Source organism: Dromiciops gliroides, chromosome 4 (genome assembly GCF_019393635.1).
Source record: "Dromiciops gliroides isolate mDroGli1 chromosome 4, mDroGli1.pri, whole genome shotgun sequence".
Taxonomy (NCBI): Eukaryota; Metazoa; Chordata; class Mammalia; order Microbiotheria; family Microbiotheriidae; genus Dromiciops; species Dromiciops gliroides.
In genome coordinates, this window is record NC_057864.1 from 8,487,677 (window position 1) to 8,512,795 (window position 25,119).

General features: G+C 41.8%; 1 protein-coding gene across 1 annotated transcript in view; it reads left to right on the forward strand.

Annotated features, from left to right (window-relative positions):
* ANKRD13C (ankyrin repeat domain 13C) overlaps positions 1–25,119 on the forward strand; it is a 74,498-nt gene that overhangs the window by 14,556 nt on the left and 34,823 nt on the right. The window contains exons 2-4 of the mRNA XM_044001048.1: positions 10,503–10,544; positions 16,161–16,265; positions 18,800–18,885. Coding sequence (XP_043856983.1) covers positions 10,503–10,544; positions 16,161–16,265; positions 18,800–18,885 — 233 coding nt within the window. The remainder of the gene's footprint in view (positions 1–10,502; positions 10,545–16,160; positions 16,266–18,799; positions 18,886–25,119) is intronic.

Consider the following 25,119-nt stretch of genomic DNA (forward strand, 5'->3'; position numbering starts at 1 on the left):
TGAGGCTCTATCAGTTCTCTCTCTGTCAGTAGATAGCACAGTTACACAGTTTTAAGTAACATTGCTATTACTGAATACAAGGTTCTTCTGCTTTTGCTCACTTAGCATCAGTTCATGAAAGTTTTCATAGTTTTTTCCTTCAAATAATTTTTCATTGATTCCCTTGACATTAACCTTTTGTTCTTCTAAATGAGTTTTGTTATTATTTTTTCTAGCTCTGTAAAATAATTCTATGGTAGTTTGTTATGATACTGAATAAGTAACTTAATTTAGGTAGAATTGACATTTTTATTATATTGACTTGGTTTACATGTGAATAGTTAATAACTCGAATTACTTGGATTTCTCTTTATTTGTGGGAAAAGTGTTTTGTAATTTTGTTCATATAATCCCTGCGTTTGTGTTGGCAAGTATATTCATAAGTATTTTTATAATATCTGCAGTTATCTTAAATGGAATTTCTCTCTCTCTTCTTTTCTTTTCTTTTCTTTTTTTTTTTTTTTTTTGGTGAGGCAGTTGGGGTTAAGTGACTTGCCTAGGGTCACACAGCTAGTAAGTGTAGTGTCTGAGGCCGGATTTGAACTCAGGTCCTCCTCAATCCAGGGCCAGTGCTCTATCCACTGTGCCACCTAGCTGCCCCTCTCTCTCTCTTCTTGCTGGGTTTTGTTGGTAATAGAAATGCTGGTGATTTTTGTGGTTTATTTTGTCTCCTACAATACTGTTCAAGTTGCTAATTGTTTCAACTAGGTTTTTTGTTTTTGTTTTTGTTTTGTTTTTTGATTCTTTGGGCTTCTTTAAGTATACCATCATATCATGTTCAAAGAGTGATAGTTTTGTTTCTTGCCTGTTCTAATTCTTTCAATTACTTTTTCTTGCCATGTTATAGCTAGTATTTCTAGTACAATACTGAATGATAGTGGTGATAGTGGATAACCTTGCTTTTACAACTCTGATCTTATTGGAGAGTCTTCTAGTTTATCCACATTACAGATAATGCTTGTTCTTGATTTTAGATAGAAACTACTCAACATTTTAGGAAAGGTTCTATTTATTCCAGTGCTTTTTTGTATTTTTAATAGGAGTGAATGTTGTACTTTGTGAAAAGCTTTTTTTCTGCATCTATTGATATAACCATATGATTTTTGTTTTTATTATTGATATAGTTATGCTGATAGTTTTCCTAAAATTGAACCAGCCTTGCATTCCTGGTATAAATCCCATCTGGTCATAGTATATTATCTTTGTAACATATTGCTGTAATCTCCTTGCTAATATTTTATTTAAAATTTTTGCATTGGTTTCATTATTGAAATTGGCCCGTAGGTGTTTTGTTTTGTTTTTGCTCTCCTTGGTTTAGGTATTAAAACCATATTTGTACCATAGAAGAAATTGGGTACAACTCCTTTACGTATTTTTGAAAATAGTTTATATAGCCTTGAGATTAATTGTTCATTTAACGTTTTGTTGAATTCACTTGTGAATTCATCTGGTACTAAGGGTTTTTTTTCTTAGGGAGCTCATTTGTGGGTTGTTCAGTTTCTTTTTCTAAGATAGGGTTAGTTAAGTAATCAATTCCCTCTTAAATTAATCTGGGCAATTTATATTTTTTGTAAATATTCATGAGTTTTGCTTAGATTTTTCAGTTTTACTGGCATATAATTAGGTAAAATAATTCCTGATAATTGTTTCAATTTCATCTTTATTGGGGGCACATTTACCCTTTTTTCTTTATTTATTTTTAGTGAGGCAATGGGGGTTAAGTGACTTGCCCAGGGTCACACAGTTAATAAGTGTTAAGTGTCTGAGGCTGGATTTGAACTCAGGTCCTCTTGCATCCAGGGCCAATGCTTTATCCACTGTGCCACCTAGCTGCCCTGTACCTTTTTTATTTTTGATAATGGTACTTTGGTTTTCTTTTTTCTTTTTTAAACCAAATTAACCAATGGCTTATCTATTGTATTTGTCTTTTAAAAAAATAAAACCAGATTCTAGATTTATTTATTAGTTCAATAGTTTTTTTTTTTTCAAAAAACTTTCAGTTTTATTAATCTCACCTTTCATTTCAGGATTTCCATCTTGATGTTTAATTGGAGAATTAAAATTTGTCCTTTTTCTATTTTTTTTAGTTGTATATCCAGTCCAATTTATTTATTTACTTTTTCATTAATGTATGCATTTACAGATAGAAATATCCCCCTAAATTCTGTTTTGGCTGCATCTCACAAATTTTGGTCTATTGTCTTATTGTTGTCACTTTGTTTAATGAAATTATGGATTGTTCTATGATGTGTTCTTAACCCACTCGTTCTTTAGGATTAGATTAGTTTCCTATTAATTTTTAAAACATTTTTATTTTTTCCTTAAATATTTCCCAATTAGATTAAAAATTAACATTGATTTAACAAAAAATATTTTAAAATTTTCTCCTCCTCTCCCTCCCTCACCCTTTGAGAAGGTAAGCAATATATTGATTAGATATGTAAAGTCATGCAAATTACATTATCGTATTTACAATGCCCAATTTTACTCTTTGCTTCTGTGGTCCTTTGTTGAATGTAATTTTTGGTTACATTATGGTCTGAAAGGGGTGCATTTAATATTTCTGCTTTTCTTCATTTGTGAGGTTTTTATGCCCTAATACATGGTCAGTTTTTGTGAAGCTACGATTTACAACTGAGAAAAAGGTATATTCCTTTCTATTCCTATTCATTTTTTACCAGAAATGTATTATATCTAACTTTTCTAAAATTCTATTCATCTCTTTAATTTATTTTAAAAGTTATTTTATGATTAGATTTGTCTAACATTGAGAGGGGTAAATTAGAGTCCCACATTAGTATAGTTTTACTATTTCCTCCTGTAATTCTCTTAACTTTTCCCTTAAGAATTTGGATGCTATTCTGTTTAATGTATGTCTTTTTTTTTTTTTTTTCCCCCTTGGCAGGGCAAATGAGGGTTAAGTGACTTGTCCAGGGTTACAAGGTGTGTGTCTTTAGTATTGATATGGTACCTTTTAGTAAGATGTAATTTCTCTGCTTATGTCTTTTAATTAGGTCTTTTTTTGCTTTTGCTTTGTCTGAGATTGATTGCTACCTGTGCCTTTTTTCTTTTTTTTTTTTTACTGGAGCATAATAGATTCTGCTCTAGCCTTCTATTTTAGCTCTGTTTCAAGTGTGCTTCTTGTAAACGACATAGTTTTAGAATCTAGTTTTTAATCTATTCTGCTATCCATTTGTTTTTTATGAGTGAATTCATCCTATTCCCATTCATAGTTATGCTTAATATCTGTGTATTTCTCTCTATCCTGTTTTCTTCTGTTTATTCTTCTCTGTTTTTATCCTGTCCCTCCTCTAAAGCCTGTTTTGCTTCTGACCACTGCCTTCCTTCATTCCCCCCTCCCCTTTGGTAAGTCCTTCCTCACTTTTCTTTTATCTCCTTCCCCTCCTACTTCTCTATTAGGTAAGATAGATTTCTATATCCAGTTGACTACACACACACACACACACACACACACACACACACACACACACATACACAAACATATATTTTTTTCCTTCCCTCTTTAAACCAATTCAGATGGAATAGACTAGGTTAGAATTTAGGTTGGTGTTCCTTCCCCCTCCCCCAAATTTTCTTTTCTCCTGTAAAAGCTCTTCCTTGTGTGCCTCTTTTATGTGAGATAATTTTCCCCTATTATTTATCTTTCATAGCCTTCCATTCTTTTTTTTTTTCCATATGTGTCCTTCTGTTTGTGTAGATTCCTTCCAACTGCACTAATAATGATACAGGTTTTAGGAATTACATGTGTCTTCCCATATAGAAAAGTAAACATTTTATATTGAATCCCTTATGATTTCTCCTTCATGTTTACCTTCTTATGCTTCTCTTGAGTCTTGTTTTTGAAAGTCAGATTTTCTATTCAGCTGTGGTCTTTTCATCAGGAATGCTTGAAAGTCCACTATTACATATCCATTTTCCCCCTGGAGGATTATAATCAGTTTTGTTAGGTTGGTGATTCCTTCATTGTAATCATAATTCTTTTGCCTTTAAGAATATCATATTCTAAGCCCTCCACTCCTTTAATTTGGAAGCTTGTTAAATCATGTGTGATCCTAATTGTGGTTCCATAATACTTGATTATTTTTAAAAGATATTTTCTCTTTGCTCAGGAAGTGCTGGAATTTGGCTATAATATTCCTGGGAGTTTTTATTTTAGGATCTCTTTCAGGAGGTTATGAGTGGATCTTTGAAATTCTGTGATACTGTCTGGATCTAATGTATTAGGACAATTTTTCTTGTTAACTTCTCGAAATATGATGTCTAGGCTCTTTTTTGCAGGTGGCTTTTGGGTAGTCCAGTAATTGTTGAATTAGTTCTAATTTCTGGGTAAGCTTTTTTTCCCCTGATGAGATATTTCACATTCCCCCTGCCCTCCATTTTTTGACTGTTTTATTGTTTCTTGATGTCTCATGGAGTTATTAGCTTCCACTTGCTCAATTCTTATTTTTAAGGAATTATTTTCTTCAGTGAGCTTTCGTACCTCTTTTTCTATTTGGCCACTTCTGGCTTTTAAGGCGTTTTTTTCCTTCAGTATCTTTTTCTTCTTTTATTCTTCTTTTACCAAGCTGTTAATTCTTTGTTTTGTTTTGTTTTGTTTTGTTTTGTTTTTGTGGGGCAATGGGGGTTAAGTGACTTGCCCAGGGTCACACAGCTAGTAAGTGTCAAGTGTCTGAGGCCGGATTTGAACTCAGGTACTCCTGAACCCAGGGCCGGTGCTTTATCCACTGTACCACCTAGTTGTCCCTGTTAATTCTTTTTTCATAATTTTCTTGCATTGCTCTTAATTAGAGCAGCTTCCCCCAATTTTTCCTCTACCACATTTGTTTCTTCAGCTCTTCCCTGAATTTTTGTTGGGCTTGTGCCCAATTTACTTTTTTTCCCCCTCTGAGGCTTTGGTTGTAGCTGTCTTGACTTCATTGTCTTTTTCTGAGTTTGTAAATCTTTCCTATCACCGTAGTCATTTTTTTTTTGGTAGGGCAATGGGGGTTAAGTGACTTGCCCAGGGTCCCACAGCTAGTAAGTGTCAAGTGTCTGAGGTCAGATTTGAACTCAGGTCCTCCTGAATCCAGGGCCAGTGCTTTATCCACTGTGCCACCTAGCTGCCCCCATAGTCACTTTTTATGGTCAGGTTCTTTTGTTGTTGTTTGCTTCTTTTCCTGGGCTATTTCTTGACCTTGAACTTTGTTACAGCCGAGCTCTGTTACGAGGGTTGGCGGTGGTGGGGGCACTAATCCCAAGCTTCAAGGTTTCTGCCCTGCTGTTTTTAGAACTGGTTCTGGGGGTCTTCATGCTTCCAGTGTGGTGTGGTCTGGGGAGAGGTGTGGTCACTGCTCTCATGGTCTCTGCTCTGGTTTTTAGCCAGATAAGGTGCCTGATCCCTTGCAGCTGCAAGCATTGTTGCTTCTCAGGATGCTTGCTCCTTTGGGACTAACTTGGCAAGTGATTCTTACCACCCTTGAATAATGAACAGGAAAAAGGTACAGGCAATGGGGTTTCTAAGCAATACTGAGTCCTGCACCCAGTGTTAGCAGAGGAGTCCCCTGTAATCTCTTTCTGGCCAGTTGCTAGATCCTCTAATGAGCCAGCTTGACTTAGTCATTGCACATCTTTCCCAGATTCTTCATCTATATAATAGGAATATCCTATGCACTACTTGTCTGTCCTCAGCCCCCTACAATCTAACATTGTCATCACAATTCCAAGGAAATTGCCTTTTCCAAAGTCCTTTATTGCCATATCCAAGGGCCTCTTTCCAATTATAGTTTTCTTTGACCTCTTTATAGCATTTGTTGATTATCTCTCTTTTTTTGGGGGGGGGGGTGAGGCAATTGGGGTTAAGTGACTTGCCCAGGGTCACACAGCTAGTAAGTGTTAAGTGTCTGAGGCTGGATTTGAACTCAGGTCCTCCTGAGGGGAGTGCTCTATCCACTGTGCCACCTAACTGCTCCATATCATCTCTTTTTCCTTGATGCTTCTTAATTCTCTATTCGTTTTTTTCTCTACTGTATATAAGTCCTTTGTCTTTGTAACATATAATCAACTATCTCATAGGCTGTATTATCTCTGGAAGATCTTTTGTTTTCCCTTTTAAAAGTCTCACTTTTCAGGAAGTTACAAGTTTTCCAAACACATTTCTCACAATTCTGTCATCTATATGCAGAACCAGTGCTCTTATCTCTATTTTATAGCTGAGGAAATTGGGGAGGTAAGAAGTAGTAGTAGTAGTAATAATAATAATGGATAATACAAGATAATGATGGTTGCTGGCATTTATAGAGTGCCTGCCATGTCCTAAGCACAGTGCTAAGTGCTACACATGCACTATTCCATTGGATCCTCATGATGACCTGATGAGGCAAGTGCTGTTATCCATCTGACACTTGAGGAAATGCTGGCAAAGGGATGCTCAGTGCCTTGTCCAGAGCCACAGAGCTGGTGATACTATCTTCCTAACTCCAGGTCCGGTGTTCTCTCATTTTGCCACCTCCCTGACTCAAGCTCAGGCGGTTTACCACAGTTACGTTGCTGTTGTGTCTGCTGGGACATTTGAACCTGTAAAACTTTATTGCTGAAAACTCCTGGCTGGCTGTCTTTCTGTAACTTTTTATAGCTAGCTTGGCATCTGACTGCTACTAGCTGTCTGCCTATTTGGAGGTTATTAGCTGCCTAAGCCAGTCTGTGAGGGGGGCTTCTAAAGACCCCCCAAGTTCGTTAAGCCCCGTATGGGGACCCAATCTGTAGGGGCCTGCTGCCTCCCCAACTGCTTCTCCCAGACTGATAAGAAAAGGCCTCTTTCAATTTAAACAACAAAAACAGGGTTTATTTATGAGAACCAATTTAGAAATAAGAATACAGGAAAGTAAGATATATAACCTGAAACCTCAGCCAAGGAGGCTGCTTAGCCTTTAACTTTCTCTATCCCCCTGCATCTCTGCCTGTGGGTATGAAATCTCCTCCCTTGTCTCGCCTCCTTTCTCTGTAGCGTCTCCCCTTGCGTCTCCTATCGGTCTCACCCCCTTCACTTTGACTGTCTCCGGTTGTTCTGTTGCTCCCCTCTGCTCCACGTCTCTTTCTACCGACCCCCATTCTTCTTCACTATGTCCTCCTTCACTTGGTCTTCACTACATCCCCTTCTCACTACTCTGTCCTCTTTTAAAAAACCCTTCTCTCTCACTCACTGGAACCACGGGCCGGCCACGGCCAAGGCCAGCAGGGGCAAGGAGACTTCCTGCAGGGGCCTGAGTTTTCCATGCATATTCCCGGCTGGGTGGAGGAAGCCGTGAATATCCCTGCTGAGCATGGCCAGGGAGCCATTTGGGGTGAGCGCCGGAGGCTTTCGAACTTCAGCCAAAGACAGGGGTCCCCAAATCAATTCTTTTTTTTCCTTCCTTCCTTCCTTCCTTCCTTCCTTCCTTCCTTCCTTCCTTCCTTCCTTCCTTCCTTCCTTCCTTCCTTCCTTCCTTCCTTCCTTCCTTCCTTCCTTCCTTCCTCCCTCCCTCCCTCCCTCCCTCCCTCCCTCCCTCCCTCCCTCCCTCCCTTCCTTCCTTCCGTCTATTGGGGTTAAGTGACTTGCCCAGGGTCACACAGCTAGTAAGTGTTAAGTGTCTGAGGCTGCATTTGAACTCAGGCCCTCCTGAATCCAGTGCTGGTGCTCTATCCACTGCGCCACCTACCTGCCCTGCCACCAAATCAGTTTTTACAAACCCATGTCTGCTGATTCATTTCTCTAGTCATGATGCTCTATTGTCTCTCTGCACCCTCATTCCTATAAGGAAAGTGCACGTTATTGGAATTTAAGAGGAACATTTGACATGCTGGCAAAGTCCTTCCCATGGTACATAGGAACAGTCAACATTTAATTTTTAAAAAATTCTAAAGTTAGTTATTTTCAGACACAAACAAGAATAAAAACGAAGCCTACAAATTGTTTATGTTATTTAGCTAGGTGGCACAGTGGGCAGAACACAGGGCCTAGAGTCAGGAAGAGCTGAGTGCAAATCTAGACCCTGACACTTACTAGCTGTGTGACCCTGGGCAAGTCACTTCACCTTGTTTGCCTTAGTTTCCTCATCTGTAAAAGGAGTTGGAGAAAGAATTGGCAAAGCACTGCAGTATTTTTTGGTGAGAAAACCTCAAATGGGGTCACAAGAATTGAACACAACTGAAATGAACAAAAATGAAACACTTAAAACAATAACCAGTATTCTTTTTGTTTCTGATTGCCCATGTGAATTTGTAATTCTGGGTATTTTTTCTGGATTTGGAAGGAGTCTTCATAGTTGTAATTGTGTTTTCTGACTCTGCTTTTTTCAATAGTATGTAGCACTTCCTGTATCTTCCCTCTTCCTCCTAATTCCTCATATTTGTCATTTCTTATGCCATTCCATTTATGTAAGAGAATTTATTGAGTCAATTTCCAAAGTGTTATATGCAATAATAGAAAAATTTCCTATAAGAATAATGCTGCTAATGACTGTCTTTGTAGAAATGAGTCTTCTCTCCCCATTTCCTACCCCTTTCTACCTGCTTCTGTAATATCCTTAGGATTCAATTCTGGGTGTAGTATCATTGGGATGAAACTTTTGATCACTTTTGTACTTCTTATTTTAATTTTTTAAAATTAAATTAAGTTTCTTGGTGAGGCAATTGTGGTTAAAGTGACTTGTCCAGGGTCACACAGCTAGTAAGTATCAAGTGTCAAGTGTCTGAGGCCAGATTTGAACTCAGGTCCTCCTGAATCCAGGGCTGGTACTCTATCGACTGTGCCACCTAGCTGCCCGAAACATTCAGTTTTTAAAATTTGATTTTTTCAAATGTTCTCCTTCCTTCTCACCCCTCCCCTACCCCTCGAAAAGGCAAGCAGTATATTGATTAAATATGTGAAGTCACGTAAGACATATTTCTATATTACCCATATTGCAAAAGAAAGTCTGCTTCAGTCTGCTTCAGTTTACCACTTGGAGGTTGGTAGCTTTTTTTTTTTTCTTAAATGGCTAACACATTTTATAAGTAGCTACTATATCCAGGATATTGGGCAAAGAACTGGAAGAGATTGAAAGATTAGATCAGGTTCATCCCTGCCCTCAAGGAGCTTGGTGTCTGGCAAGAGTACAAATAGAGATAATTGCATTATGTAGCATTATGTGCAGGAACTGCTTTAGAAAGCTCTGAATTCAGCTGCTGTGTAAGGTTTGGGGAAAAGTTTGTTATGGTTCAAGCTACTGGGCGAAAGACAAGGATTAAAGAAATGGCCTAGAGGACCACAGAGGGAGTCCACAAAGAAGCCAGTGTTTATTTCTTTTTTGTTTTTTGGGGGTTTGGGGGGGGCAGGGCAGTGAGGGTTAGGTGACTTGCTCAGGGTCTCACAGCTAGTACGTGTCAATTGTCTGTGGTCGGATTTGAACTCAGGTCCTCCTGAATCCAGGGCTGGTGCTTTATCCACTGCACCACCTAGCTGCACACCCACACATTCATAGATAACATTTTCCCCTCACCTTTAGGAAATAATTCGCCTCTAACTTACGTTCTGTTTCCAGATATCCTTAACCTCCTTATCCCACAGTTAGTAACAACTTTTCCCTTCTGACCTCATTGAATTTGCTTATTAATTTGATAATACAGTTTCTTTGCAAGACTTTGGGTAATGACTTATATTTGGCTTATCCCTTAGCTAGACTACATTTAGCTCTGTGGGTTTAGGATCTGTCGTTTAGCATCATTTTTTTAAGTGCTCAGAACCCCTGGAGCTCTTACGTGTTTATTTGAATGAATGAATGAATAAACCTATGGTAGGAGGAGTTGGAAGGAGGCCAGCCGGTGAAAGTGAGTTCAGCTTCTGTGTTGGAAGTTAATTTGCAGTAGCCACAGCTGCATTAGAAAGTGAACATAAAATCTGGCCTAAAGCAAAGTAAGAAATGACTTCGATTGTCTGGTTTGGGCTTATCTGTCCTGGTTTTTCTTTGATTGGGCAGATAACGGTTGCCTGTTTTTTATTTTGCTTTCTGCCTGTTCTTGTTTCTTGATTCTTAAAGAATGTGTTTCTCAAGTAGATGCTTTTTATCATCAGAAAAATAGTTTGGAACTTGAATAGAAAGGAGGTGTGCTCTTTGTTTTTCTGAGACAAATTAAAGGATATCTTAAATTCATTTTTTTACATGTATGGTAAAAAGAGATGGATTCACATAGAGCTTTAGCTCCATCTTACCCAGGTAGTAAAGGTTTTCATGCAGAGTTGATCAACTTGCTTATAACATATTGAGGTGTGAGACTGTTCTTGTATCAGGTCAAAATCACCCTATTCCAATTTTTCAGGATCACATTGATTTGACTTGGATTGCACAACTTAATTTCATGTCAGATTTATCAGAATAAGGAACCCCATTTGAATGAATTGTCTTGTGTTCTTTTATTCCATCTAATTTTTTTTTTTAATTTTGTTTTAGGAAACACTCCTTTACATCTTGCTGTGATGTTAGGAAATAAAGGTTAGTAAATATCATTTTTTTTCCTTTTAAAACATTGTGTTCATAGAAAATCTTAAAATTTTAACGTAAATTTGGTCTTTTAAAACATGTAGGATAAAACTAAAGTCTTTTACATTGTCACCAGTTTTTATTATGTACTAAACTTGGAGCATTTCCTCCTGTTCATTTGGCAAGTTGTATCAAGTGTAGAATATACATGAGGCATTGCTCTTTGAAATAGTAGTGTCTTAAATGTGGAAAGATACTTTTCTTTAGCCACCATATCCTTGCCACAGAATAGAATAAAACATATGAAGTTCCTAATACCTTTCGAAAGTGTTTTTATTGATAATTTTCTTATAGGAAACATTTTTTTTTCTGTGTTTAAGAATTAAGTCACTTTGAATACCAGTTTAATTGTATTATGGCTTACTCTTTGCAAAAGACTTTAATATTTCCTTTTTGGAAATTTGAATGCACAGTAGGTGTGGTATGTGTTTGTCCAAGATAGATTGGCACAACTTAATATGATGACATAGCTAGGTCTCGGCTCTACTCTTCACATTCCAGGAGGCTGGAATTGCTTCAGCGTTCAGTGACCTGTGATTTCATTGGTGTGGGTGCCCCTTACTGGCAAAGATAGTGCCTCGTCACAGAATTAGGAAGTGGGTATTTGAGAAATCCCCATGCAGAGAAGTGGAGGGCCAGCCCTTCTCAATGTTCCTCTTAGTTGACAGATGGTCAAGTCTGTCTCCAGGCCTGTGTACTCGTCAGTCTTTGTAAGTTGGTACAACCTGCCACAGCATCCAGTTTTCTGGAGGAGCCTTCAGGAACTCCAAAATGTCTCCAAATCAGGCAGGAAGCATTTATGAAGCACCTCTTGCATGCCTTGCATGGAGCTGAATGCTAGAGATCCCAAGAAAGGCAGAAGACAGTCCTTTCTGTCAGGGAGCTCATGATTTAATCGGGGAGACAATAGGCAAACAACTGCACACAAGGTAAAGACAGGATATGTTTGAGAACATCAGCTGCGGGAAAGCACTAGAATTAAGGGGCCCGTTGGAAGACTTCCTGTAGAAGGTAACGATCTAGCTGGGACTTGAAGGAAGCAGAGAAGAAATGAGGAGGGAGAGGCTTCCGGGCATGATGGAAGGCTGGGGAAATGCCCACTGAGGAGATAGGCCCCTGTGTGGGGACCAGCAAAGAGGCCAGCGCCGCTGCTGGACTGAGGGGGGTGATCCAGAGGGTGAGGTGTGAGAAAACCAGGAAGGTTGGTGGGAGGGGGGCTTTCAGTGCCAGATAGAGGGTTTCGTATTTGATCTGGGAGCCACCCCCACTTTAGGAAGATCAGTTTGACCTCCAAGTTGCAAGATGGACTGTAGCAGGGAGTGGCTTTGGGGCAGGGAGACTAGTGGGTACATTTGTAATGGTCTCTGAGGTGCTGAAGGCCTATGCCAGGGCAGCGGCTGTGTTAGAGAGGTGGGCTGTAAGGGGCAGATATGAGAGATGTGATGAAGGTAGAATTAACAAGACTTGGCAACAGATTGGCTGTGGCAAAGTTTTTAATAAAAGGACTTGATTAATTATTCAGTTATTATCAATAGGAAAAGCACTTTGGTAGAGTTCCTACACTTGAACATAAAATAAATAGTATTCTGTATAATTTATTTCTTGAACTCTTTGTATCCCAGGTAATTATAAAAACCTAAATTCCTTGTCTTTATTTTAAAAAACCCACTAAAAAAATTTTTTTTAAAAAGGGGCAGTTAGGTGGCACAGTGGATAGAGCACCAGCCCTGGAGTCAGGAGGACCTGAGTTCAAATCCAGCCTCAGACACTTAACACTTACTAGCTGTGTGACCCTGGGCAATTCACTTAACCCCAATTGCCTCACTAAAAAAAAAAAAAAAAATCTAATGAGTGGTCACCAATAAATTATAAGCTTTAGCAAGAGTTAGACTTTTAAGCATTTATTAAGGAGAATATGAATTTGGTAAAGAGAGAGAGGCTTACATTCATCTATCTATTAAAGGGAGAGCACATTTCTAGCTCCCTTCTCCACCAGCATCCTCAGGAAAGAGAAAGACAGAGCGCCAGGCTCCCCCTTCCTCCTCCCACCAGCAAGTGTCACTTCCTGACGCCAAAGAAAAGACTCCTGGTCTTGCCCTCAAAGATCTTCCTTTCATGGCGGAGCTTTTCTACAATAAGTCTCCAGCAGGGGGCGTCATTCCAGTCGTTAAAAAGTTTTTCTGAAATATATTCTATACTTCCCTGCCTTAAAAAGTGTTGCTTTTTTATTTTCTCTTAGTCACTTCCCCATTTACACTTTCTTATTCTTCCAGTAAACCCTGTCAGAGCAAAACCAGCCAACCCAGTGCCATTGTCTGATGGTGTGTGCAACATTCCCTCCCTAAAGTCCTGTGGATCTTAAGAGAAGAAGGCTCGTGTCCTCATCCTTCAGCCTGGGCCATAAGTCCTCTTGAGAACTACTCAGGGGCCAGCTTCATTTTAGGGGGTTCTTTCTTTACATGATTGTAATTGCTGTTTATATTATTCTGGACCTAATTATTTCATTATATGTTAGTTTATGCAAATAGTCTTCTCATATTTCCTCAAATTGATCATTCATTGTTTCTTTACAGTGCAGTCAAAGAAAGGCAACACTTTCCTTTCCCCCCCTTAAACTGATTATAATAGAAATAATTTCACCTTTTTTTGAGGATACAGAGTTGTCTTCGAACCCAAAACCTTTGAGGATCCATCCATTCGCCCATCACTTCTTATAGCCTTTGAACCTCTCTGTCATCCCTTTTCTCTCTGATCTTCAGCTCCCCCATTTTGTTTGCCTTCCAGCATGCCCAAGTCTCTCCATCCTTGATAGAAAAAAAAAATATTTGATCTCAACTCTGCTGCCTCCTTAAGCTCTCCTTCTGTCTTGCTCCTTCCTTCCTTTCTTAACCAGACTCCTAGACAAGGCTGCCTGCACTCCTTTCCTCCTCCTCCTCTTTTCTCCTTCCTTTTCTTCCCCCCCTACCCCTTCATCCCCTTTCCCTGCTGCCCCTTCTCTTAACCTCCAGGGGCCTTCCCTTTTGTTTGTGCCTCTCAGTGAGGGGTTGTGGGAATCTGACATCATTTCTTCCACAAAGCCTTCTCTGATCTTGCTCCTAATGAGGTGTAATTTTTTGTTTTTGCCTCTCAACCCTTGTAAAAAGTTACTTTCCTTATGGCTGTCATTCGCTTTCCATCCCTTTGCAGTGTGTCTTCTAATCTCTTCACTCAACTGAACTGACTCTTTGTAGCTGTGTGGCCCTGGGTAAGTCACTTAGCCTCTCTGTGGCTCAGGTTCCTCATCTATAAAATGGGGATAATAATCACACTTTCCTTAAAGGGCTGTGATGATTAAAATGAGATATTTATGAAGTGCTTTGCAAATTTCAAGGCACTATGTCAATGCCGGCTGTCATCAGCATCATTATATATATATGTTTGTTTTTGCAGGGCAATGGGGGTTAAGTGACTTGCCCAGGGTCACACAGCTAGTGAGTGTTAGGTGTCTGAGGCCGGATTTGAACTCAGGTCCTCCTGACTCCAGGACCGGTGCTCTATCCACTACATCACCTAGCTGCCCCATCATTATTATATATTACTTGAACTCCCACACTCACACAAGGCACTACCTTCCTGTGTCCAAAACTTTTCACTGGCTGCCTCCCATCCCACAGAATCCCTCATTTCCTTCAAGACAGCACTAAAGAATCACCCTCTGGATGAAGGCCTTCTGACGCCCTCCGCCAGCTTGCTGGTGTCTTCCCTCCTTGGTCTCCATTTGGTGTCTCGGGATCCTTATTGAGTATAAGCTCCTTGAGGGCAGGGACTGTTCTTTTTTGCCTTTGTCTCCGTGGTAGCCCAGTGGCTGGAATAGAGCTTGGAGAGTCATTACTGCTTGTTGGTTGACTGATATGATCCAGCTTCTGTCTGAAGCTTGAGAATCCATTATTCTATTGAGAACATTTCTCCTGCTGCCCTTTGTCCTCCCTTAGAGGAAGTTTGTAATCTTTATTGGACACACTGTTTTGTTATATGATGGCTCACCCTCCAGGGTCATATTATTGAAGGACGAAGTGGGCCAACAGATGTGCCCTGGGGCCTTACGGGCTGGGGAGACACAAGTGATCTCCATTTCCCATCCTGCAGTTCCACCTTTCTTTCTCTCAGTCTTGGATCTTTGCTTCTTGTCTGGATGCTTCTCTGCTGACTTAGTGTCTGCCTCTGGTCTTTCTCTTTTTTTTGGCTTTTTCTGCTCTTGTATTGACCTCAGTTTTCTTAATGGGTAATGGTCAATGGATAATACCTGTACTGCCTCCCTTCTTGGGTTGTTGGGAAGAATTAACTTTGTATCCTCAGGAAAGAGCCAGAGTCAGAGCGCCAGGCTCCCCTTTCTTCCTCCTACAAGCAAACTTCACTTCCTGACGCCACAGAAAAGACACATGGTCTTGCCCTAAGAGCCATTCACCTCATGGCGGAGCTTTTCTACAGTAAGTCTCCAGCAGGTGGCGCCATTCCAGTCGTTACATACTCACACTCCCAGGCTAGAAATCAGATAAGACCTCCTGGAATCTGTGTGAATGAATAAAGCCACTATTAAGTGCTTTCTGTATGCACCTGTGCACCTGTGTACTGTGTACTGTGCCCAGTGCTAGGGATGTAAAGAAAATCAGAAAAGTCCCTGCTGCCCTAGAGCCCCCACTCTAGGGGAAGGAAGGGCCCTGTGGTCCTTGGGGGGCAGCAGTGGAGTAAGTGGGGCACGCCTCTTCTTCAGTGTCATTGCCCTCAGTGAATCATTTCAGTTCCTGATGTCAGACCCTCTGTTAGTGCCAGAGTCTTTGTTGGTCATACCTTTCTTTTCTGGGTCTTTAGTTGTTGTGGTTGCTAAAGAGGAGCTGTTGGCTCCTAGAGTGTGTGGTCTTGGTGGGGTCCTGCTGTCCCTGGGCACACCTGCTCATTCTGGGGTCTTGGGGTGGTGATTGGGGTCAGCATGGGCAGGAATGAACGGAGAGCTCCTTGTGTTCCTGGGCCGCTCTCCTCCATGATGGGCAGAAGAGCCAAAAGCCCTTTGGACTATCTGCCTTTTAGTCTCAGCCAGTCAGTGATCAGTGTCAGTGGTAGCTGGGATGGAAAGAAGGGGCTCAGGGAGGTGATGCCAATCCAGTAGAGTCAACATGGACAATAGGCTACATGCAGAAGAAGGCGCAGAGAGCCTTCTGCCCGTGTGGGCCGCTCCTCTCTGGAGGAATCGTGGTGTGCTGCATGGAGAAGCGTTACCAAGATGGAAACCTCTAGATGATTTGGACTTAGGAGGGGGAGACTGAGAGCTCCCTGGCTGATGAAGCCTAGGCCTGGGGAGGTAGCAAAGGAAACCGGGAACTGATGGTATTCGTATAATGTGGCTTGATGGGAGTTCGTGACAAGCTTCAGAGGATTCAGAATTCACTCTTTTTCAGATTAAACAGCATGTCATTTATTAACGAGCTTCAGCAGTCATGGGATTATGGCGACTTGATTTCTTGAATGATTTTCCTTTTTAGAGAGGTGAAAATAAGTGGGAACAGTCTGCTTAAAATGCCTTTTCTTTTGCAGAATGTGCCCATTTGCTTTTGGCCCACAATGCTCCAGTAAAGGTGAAAAACGCTCAGGGATGGAGCCCTCTGGCAGAAGCCATCAGCTATGGAGACAGACAGATGGGTAAGAAGCTGGGGCTGCCCCTTATCTGGCCATTCTTCCAGGGTGGGAGAGCTCGTGCCACTGTGTGTGATTGGCACTCCATCGTCAGCAGTGCCAGGGCTGGCTGCTCCTCTCCTCCCGCTTCCACCGTCTCTTTGCCTCCATCCTCCCTCCATCTTTGTCACTGGTTCTGACTCCCTGCCGGGCATCAGCTCATCTCTTCACTTGTTCAGAGAGCTCAGGTTTGGAGGCCTGGCTTTCTCTCTGCTTTGACTCCTGCTCTCATCTCTGGGAACTTGACCCTACATGTGGCTTTCTGGGCATGCGAAGGCCCTACCCCCCCAGATGCTTTCTAGTGTCGAGCCTTGCCCTCGCTCTCCTCAGTGGAGCCGCTTTTTTTTAATACACGTTTCTTTTTTATTTTGTGAACTTGGAATCACCAGCAAATGCAGACATCTCAGGACACAGAGAGTATTGTATGACGAATTGAACTTCCCGCACATAAATTTTTTAAACAAGAAATAAAACTGGTAGTAACAAAATCGCTTTGTTTCGTCTTTGGCACTTAAAAAAATGTTTTATTGATGATCTTTTTTTCACATACTAACCCAGCTCTCTGTCTCAGATAGAAGCCTTACTCTGTAATAGATATGACAGCTCTTCCCATTGACCAGACCTGGAAATTCATTTCTTCTTCTCAGAGGCATCTGGGCCGTGGAGAGCCCAGAGCATCTGGTCAGGAGTCAGGAAGACCTGTCTTCAAATCTGGCCTCAGACACTTAATAGCTCAGTGACCCTGGGTGAGTCACTTCGCTGCTCTCTGCCTCAGTTTCCTCATATGTAAAATGAGGATAAAAATACCTCCCAGGGTTGTGAGGATCGTATGAGGCCAGATTTGCCAAGTGCTTAGCACAGGACTTGGCACATAGCAGGAACTTCTTTAGGAGTGCTTGTTTCTTTCCTTTTGGCCTGCCTGTCCTCTCGATTCCCCCCCCCCCCCCCCCCCCCCCCCCCGGCTCTCCCAGTGTCCCTCTTGCTAGTGCATCACTTCTCAGCCCAGAGCTGGGGTGAGGTCTGTCTCATTGTGCTTTGGAAGTTGCGAGTGGTCAATCCTTTGATGCGAGGGCTGCGGCCTTCAAAGTGGCTGCCCTTCATGTTATTCTGGTCATCATGTAAACTCTTCTTCAGATCCTCCTCATTATGCTCTGTGTCATTTCCTACTAGTATTTCTGTGTTTCTCTGAATCCGTCCTCCCCATGTGTTGAGTTTCTTCAGCCGTTCTCAAGTTAACACGCTAAACCTCGTCTTCGTCTTTGCTGTGACATCCTGTCCTTGTCTTCTGTTCCTTTCTGTTTGCAGGCCACCACCTCTGCCCTCTTCTCGCTGTCCAGACCCTGTGGTTAACCAGGGGAGCCAGACACTTCCCCTGGCCTTGAACCTCCCTTGGCCTTTTGTTCTCTTGCTGGTCATGCCTTACCAAGGTCATGCTAGAGAAAGTCCGTTTAGCCTTTAACCCTGGGCAGTTTTTGACACTCTTACTACACCTTCCTTTGGGTTTTCTGTGAGCCTGCCCTCTCCAGGTTTCTTCTCTACCTGTCTGCATTGATGTGAATGCTGTGGCCCCTGATCCTGAATGTGCCGCCAGCTCCGACCCCTCACGGCTTTAGGATCTTGTTGGTGATCTTAGTGCCCAGGCCTGCATCTCTAGCTCTTCTCTTTATTTTCTGCAGCCTGATGGACTTCTCCATTTGGACATCCTTCAGGCAGCTCAAGCTCAGTGTGTGTAAGACAGAACTCAGCATCTTCTCCCCTCACACTATCTTGTTCCAGTTATCTCCTTCAGGCTTCTCCCCATCACCCCTTCCCTGGCATGCTTTTCAGTACCTCGGGGCAGCCTTTGGCCCACAGCTAAGATAGGACTTTGTGGCTATGAACCTCAGCAGTGGTGGCAGAGGAGGACAAATTCACTTCAAGGATTGCCTAACAGTGTAGATGTGATCTAGGTCTCTCCTTGAGCACATGCTTGCTATGAAAGGTTTTAGACCTGGGGAAGTTAGTGACATTTGGAGAAGAGGACACAACGCTTCTGGTGAGATTGTCCAGATCTTGTGAACTTTGAAGATTCCCTTTTTTCTTTATAGCTGTAATTGACATGGCTTCTTTTTGGTCGGATTGGCCATTGCTTTCCTCTTTATTTTTATGTTATTGGACATTAACATTCTGTAATAGAATGAAAACCCAGAGCTCTCCTTTAGCTTAGGGTTGACTAAGCAAATTGATCCCAGCAGGATTTTGGTGCTCCCCAGCTGTCACAAATTAGCCACTAGATGGTTGGGTTAGATGGAGGCATGGAAAGAGATGCTTAGTGACTTGGGGTGGGATTCACGAGTTCTGGCACATTCTTTCTTTGTGTTTCAGACTTAGTGAAATCATATACATGTTTATGTTAGTGATGCCACACGGGCAGCATTTCCTGTTGGAAGCTTTTTTTTTTTTTAGCCTAGTGAAAATAGATGAGACCTTTCTAATTAACTTTTTTTCTCCCTCAAATTTAGTTACAGCACTTTTAAGGAAGCTTAAGCAGCAGTCCAGGGAAAGTGTTGAAGAAAAGCGACCTCGATTATTAAAAGCCCTGAAAGAGGTGAGCCATTGTTTAGTTCTGTTTTCCTTCCCAAATATTAACTGCATCAGTGTTGAATTAAAGTTGTCTTTTTACAGTTAATGTATCAGTAATTGATTATCAAGTGGTGTATGGTCCTGTCAATTAATGTAGAGTCAGAATTATAAACTAATGTGTTGTCACTCAGAAATGTTCTTGTTAGTAGTCTTGAAGAGGTGAAAAGAGCTCGTCCTCTGCCAGTGCTATTGGAGGCCACTTGGCGGTGGTTGGTGGTGGGGTGTCCACCATACAGATAATAGCTGTTGCTATTATCCCCCTACTTTTTTTTTTAAACAACTACAGCTGAGAAGCTGGGTGGGTTGCTTTGGAAGGGAAGTGTAGCAAGTGCTTCCAGCTCTCCTTCTGCTCATGTGGCTTTTCTGTCTCTGAGAGGAGGCAGGGCAGAGGGAGGAAGGCAGGGAGACCAACTGGTCACAGCAAAGAGGTTTGTCTGAGTTCTTTTCTCATCTCTGAGAAATAGTGTTGGAGATCTGGGGGACCAGATGACAAGGAAACTGTTCTGCTGAGGAAAACCTGTCTAGTCTGCTTTTGTTCCTGAAAGTAGATCCTTGCCATCGCAAATTGAAGATCTCCAGAATTTGGAGAGTTCCTGCAGTTAAAACGTCCATTGCCACACTGCTGGTCTGGTTGTGGGCCTCTCCAGAGTTGGTGGGACTAACCTGGCAGCAGGCACACTGTCACAGGAAGACTCAGGCGATAAGGCCTTCTAGAATTCACATTCCCCTAGAGTCAAAGGTTGTCTTCATGCACGACAAGGCATTGGGTTGTGACTTCAGTGCCTGATGTGTTTGTAGGGTTTAATGCTTATAGGTTTACTCAAAGAATGAGGATTGAATTACTGATATTTTATTATATTTATCATACTTTATTTAGAACTTAGGCTTATCCAGATGGTTCCTTGATTAGTTATATGGTTAATTTATTTAATTTTTAGGTTACTTTTTCTTAGGTGTGCTATGATGATGCTTCAGATGTAGTCGACTTCTTATGATCTATAGATTTTGTTTTTCTTTTCTGAAATGTGGGGGATAGAAGAGCAGTTTTAAAAATCAGTATTGAGTTATAAAGAATGAATATGTAAGCAATGACAGTGAGCTTCATAATAACCTGCTATGTAAAATAGTTAAGTCTCAGATATTAAGAACATTTGAAAACAATTCTGTTTACTTAAGTTAGTAAGATCTATAAGATACAGTGATGATGATTCATCTAAGGTGTGCTTTGACTGCTATTTTCCTTAGGGTATCATGTACTCAAATCGAAAGAATTAGGTTATTCTTTATGTAGCGTATTTTGCTTTTAATATAATCATCATGTAAGTTTCATAAACAGTTTTTCCAAATATTGCCATTGGACATTTAAAAAATTAAATTCATACATTTTGTTTTCTCAGTTCTTTGATCAGTATTACCTTTTCATATCAGTTATTCTACTTTTTCTTGTTGATTGTATTATGTGAAATCATAGGAAAAAATTATCCCCAATACTATATTAACCACTTTGGGCTAAAAGAGACCCCTTTGGGCTTGCCATTCTAGAGCAGTGTGTTGTTGAAACTTATGAGCCACTAAATTGTATATGAGGATCCCTGTGGCCATCTATCGACTTAGAAAACCACATATTAATGTTATGGTCTCTGTCCTATTGTGTTTTTCTTTATTTTAATAGCCATTCCAATTACATTTTCACTGTAGCTTGTTCTCTGCTGCTGGGCAGTGTGTGTCTGCCAGCTAGCTGTGCTCTAGAGCAACTGCTCTTTGCTACGATTTTAGCAGTAGATTAAAATGGGCATTTCTGATGTGTGGAGCTACTAACTGTATGAATTGGAAAAGGGTGTGACACCCCCCCCCCCCATCAGCTCTTTGTGCTGTTTGCATTTTTAAAGGTAATGATTTGTATATAAGGGCAGCAAGGCTTGGAGTCTGGGAAGGCATAGGCTCAAATCAGTGTCTGATATGAATAACTCTGAGACCCCAGGCAGACAGGCTAATCTGGCTGGCTCTCCCAACTCTCCAGCACTTACTGAATAGGCATGTATAAGTGGAATGCTGGCATTGGTGGAGCCAGTTTCCAGCCCAAGGTTCCCAATAGTGGCCCAGCTATTTCTCATATCCTTTACATGCTCTTATATTTATTTGTATAGATTTTACCTAGAAGTTTTTCACATGCATTTGAAAAACTTTAACAACATATAAAATTGTAATTTCTTGAATTTTGTCGTCTTGCCACCTGCTTTCCTTGCTTTGCATGGAAAGGATCTGTGTTTCTTCACTTTGTGAAAGGGAATGCCGGATCCTGTTAAACAAGGGATCTTCAGAGAATCACAGATGCTCGAGTGAGATGGGCCTGTGCCCCGCCTCCCTTGTGAACCTGAGCAGTGCTGGGCCAGCCTCACTGGTGTCTCAAACCCTCTTCGAACAGCTCATTTCTGAAGTTCTAAATTCTCCTCTTTGTAACTTGTGCCTGTTGCTCCTCCTCATGTTAACTGGGGCCAGACAACAAGTGTTGTCCTTATTCAGATACTCAGTGACATCTCTTCTCTTCTCTTGGCCAGACATCTTCCTCTTATGCTGTGGACCCCAAGGCCCGTCACCATTTTGATGATTCCCTGAATACTCCTGCTTACCAGGGTCTTCCTTAAACCTTGAACCCTAGAGCTGAATTCAGGCCTCCCTGCTCCCGACCATCCTGTGCACAGCTCATCTTCCTTTCCTTGACCCTCCAAGTGCATTTATTGGGGGCCTGGGGGGGCTGCATTATCACAATGTTGACTCCCACCTGGGAACTCATTGATAGGCCACTGAAAGGCTCAGATCCTTTTTTCAGAATCATTGTTGCCTGACCGTACTTCCCTGAATTGTATACTTCTGAAGTTGATTTTTTGTACCCAACTATAATACGATATTTATTTCTCTTGAATTTTATATTACTGGATTAAGTCCAGTGTGTTAGCGTTTTGACATGGTTCTGGATGCTAATTCTGTCATCCAGTGTATTTCCAGCTTAATGTCATCTGCAGATTTTATGAGTTGTACCTTCTGTGCCTTTATCTAAGTCATTGATAAAAATATTAAACAGCACTGGTCCAAGAACAGATCCTGGTATTCCATTGAAATCCTCCTACAACCTTGATCTTGAACCAGTACCAACTATTCTTTGAATCTACCCATCCATCTGATCGGACGCTTCCTTTTCTCTGCAGCATTTCCTGCTTCTGGAAATGAGGTTAGACTAGCGTGATCTGTTCTAGAAAGACCTGTCTAATGACTTCCTTTCTAGGCGTTATCCAGACATCTCTTTAATTATTTGCTCTAGGTTTTTCTAGGACTTGAAGCCAATATCCCCAGCCTGTGTTTTGCATTCTGTTCTCTTATTTGTTTTTAAATAGGGGCCTTTCAGGTACCTCTGACAGTGCCTTAGCGATTCTCTGCCAGTTCTTTGAGGATCTAAGGATGTAAATCTCCATCTCCCCATCCCAATCCAAGGGCTGAGTGCTTCCTTTTTCTCCCATCGTGTCTTTAAAAACACAACCAGGGGGCAGCTAGGTGGCACAGTGGTTAAGCACTGGTCCTGGATTCAGGAGGACCTGAATTCAAATCCGGCCTCAGACACTTGACAGTTACTAGCTGTGTGACCCTGGGCAAGTCACTTAACCCCCATTGCCTGCCCCAAAAAACAAACAAACAAACAAACAAAAAAACAACAAAACACAACCAACCCCCTTTCTGTTGTCCTTAGCTTCCCTCCCCTGCCTCATTTCATTCTGAGCTTTAGCATTCCTGACACCATTTTGACAAAAGGACAGATCACATTCTTTGTAGTCATCATGCCTTACTTGACTTTGCTTCCGTTTTATGTATATTTCTTTAAAAATCTAAGTAGGTTGATAAGTGCCCTGTGCATCTCTATTAGTCTCTTCAGAAAAATTCAGTATTTCTTCTTCACTGGATTTATTTCCCTTTTTATCTTCAGAGCTTTCTTCTTGAGTATCTCTTACCCTCCTGTGCTTAGTCGGTGGGATCCTGTCTTTCTCTGAACTCTTTGACATTTACTTTTTCAGACTGTACCGTGCCCCGCTCTCTGCCCCCCCACCCCCCTTTCCTTTCCTTTTCTATCACAAAATCTCTTTAGAATCTTGGTCTTTCTGACCCCATCAGTGAGAATGGGCTGCATCTCATTGGCTCTTTGTGGTGCCCAGAGCAGGATCACTTTTCCAGGCAGCACATTTACCATCTCCTTGTGTGTAGCACTCACCAGTTCCTGTTTACAAGGGTGTTGGCTGACCCTACCCTCAAGTGAGCTTTTGGTTTTGCAAGGCAGATATACTTAGGCATATACTGTTCCCTCTGTTAGTTAAATGTTATTACACCAGTACAAAGAAAGTGCCATTTGAGATCAGAGATAGAAAAGACCACGCTGGGTGAGTGTTACAGACGAGGCAACCAGGCCTGAGGGTTTGGAGAGTTGTCCATTTTGGGAAGGAAGGTGCATTCCAAGAAGAGGGAACAACGTGAGTGAAGGTGGGAAGTCATGGGAAAGCCAGAGGCAGACCTGTTTAGCTAGAGTGGAGATTTCATAAAGAGGAGTAGATTGAAATAGGCCAGGAAGGCTCATTTTGGACTTCCTTATGAAGGGTTTGGAACCTTCTCTGATGCTTTGGTTAGGGATCTGACAACATTAATTTGGTTGATAGTGTGCCAGGGTGGCTTTAGGATGGGGCCTAGATCTGGGGAAGTCAGCTAGGAGGTTATTGTAGTACTCCAAGCTTGAGGGAAAAGCTTGAAGTAAGGGGATGGCAACGGAAAGAAAGAGTTTAGGTCTTAGCAAAGCTGTGACATTGGAACATCAGGACTTGGGGACTGACTGTGTGAGCCAGCGACGAGGAGAAAGGGAATCAAGGGTGACCAAGCTTAAGCACCAAGGGAAATGGTGGTATTATGGAAAGAAGTGGAGTTCAGTTTGCCGTGCTTCGGGATGGCCAGTGTGAACAATTCATCAAGCAGCTGGAAGTGTGAGTTTATGTGTAGATCAAAGGAGAGTGGTTAGGAGTGGGGATGATGGAGGGAATCATATTTATCATTACAGTGGCAAAGAGTTAAAAACTGTAGGCATTGTGGGGACCGATTTTTTTTTTTTTTTAGTGAGGCAATTGGGGCTAAGTGACTTGCCCAGGGTCACACAGCTAGTAAGTGTTAAGTGTCTGAGGCCGGGTTTGAACTCAGGTACTCCTGACTCCAGGGCTGGTGCTCTATCCACTGCGCCATCTAGCTGCCCCCTGTGGGGACCAATTTTTAATTGGGGAGTGTTAGCTAAGCGACTTGCCGCAATATTGGGGCAAGGAAGGAGACTGGCAGCCTCCCTCAAAACAGAACAGGATTTATTTTAACAAGAATGGACTTAAAAAAAAAAACCACAAACAGGATCAGTAGGAGCAAGGGAAAGGAAATAAAATGGGGAAAAGGAAATTATACAACCTCAAAAGATACCACCGCCCAGGAATCAGCTGAGAATACACAGCAGAATGCCTGTCGTTCCAATGTCCAGCTAGAATGCCCAATTCTCCTCCCCCAGTCCCAGAAAAACCTCACACAGCCCCAGCTAATGGGATGGCTGCTCTGATAGTCACATGACTGCCCTCGCTAGGCTTCCAAACATTCTAATTTTGCCAGGCCCATGTAGGCGTTTGCAGGTGGTGAGGTGCCAGCGCCATGGCAACGGCTACAACCAGTGGGTGGAGCACTGTGCGGTTTGCAGAGCCCCTGGCCAGTGCGGGCTGAGGCATAAAAACCTCAAATAACAATTAATTCTTTACAGCAGTAAAAATAGGAATAAGGAAGTCTGATCAAAGAACTTGGATGCTAGTCATTCAGTGCCGCTTTGGGGAGAGGGTTCAGTCTAAGGCTACTGTGGGAAGGACCTGTCACTATCAGCAGTGGAAAAATAGGAAATTCTAAGTGCTCCTGGTGTCAAGTTGTAAAGAATTGGTGGTGGGAAGGTTTGTCCTAAGCTACAGGAAGACTTCTTTGCAGTTGTACAATCTAGGCTCTCCTCCCGGTGTTCTTCAGGAGCATGAAGTTTACCTATTGGTTCTCAGGAAGGAGTAGGGTTGCCTAAGGCGTTTCTGCAAAGTTGGTCATTTCCCTTCCCTGTGAACCTTCCGGTTTCCTTCTGTTGTGGAAAAAAGGGCAACCTCAT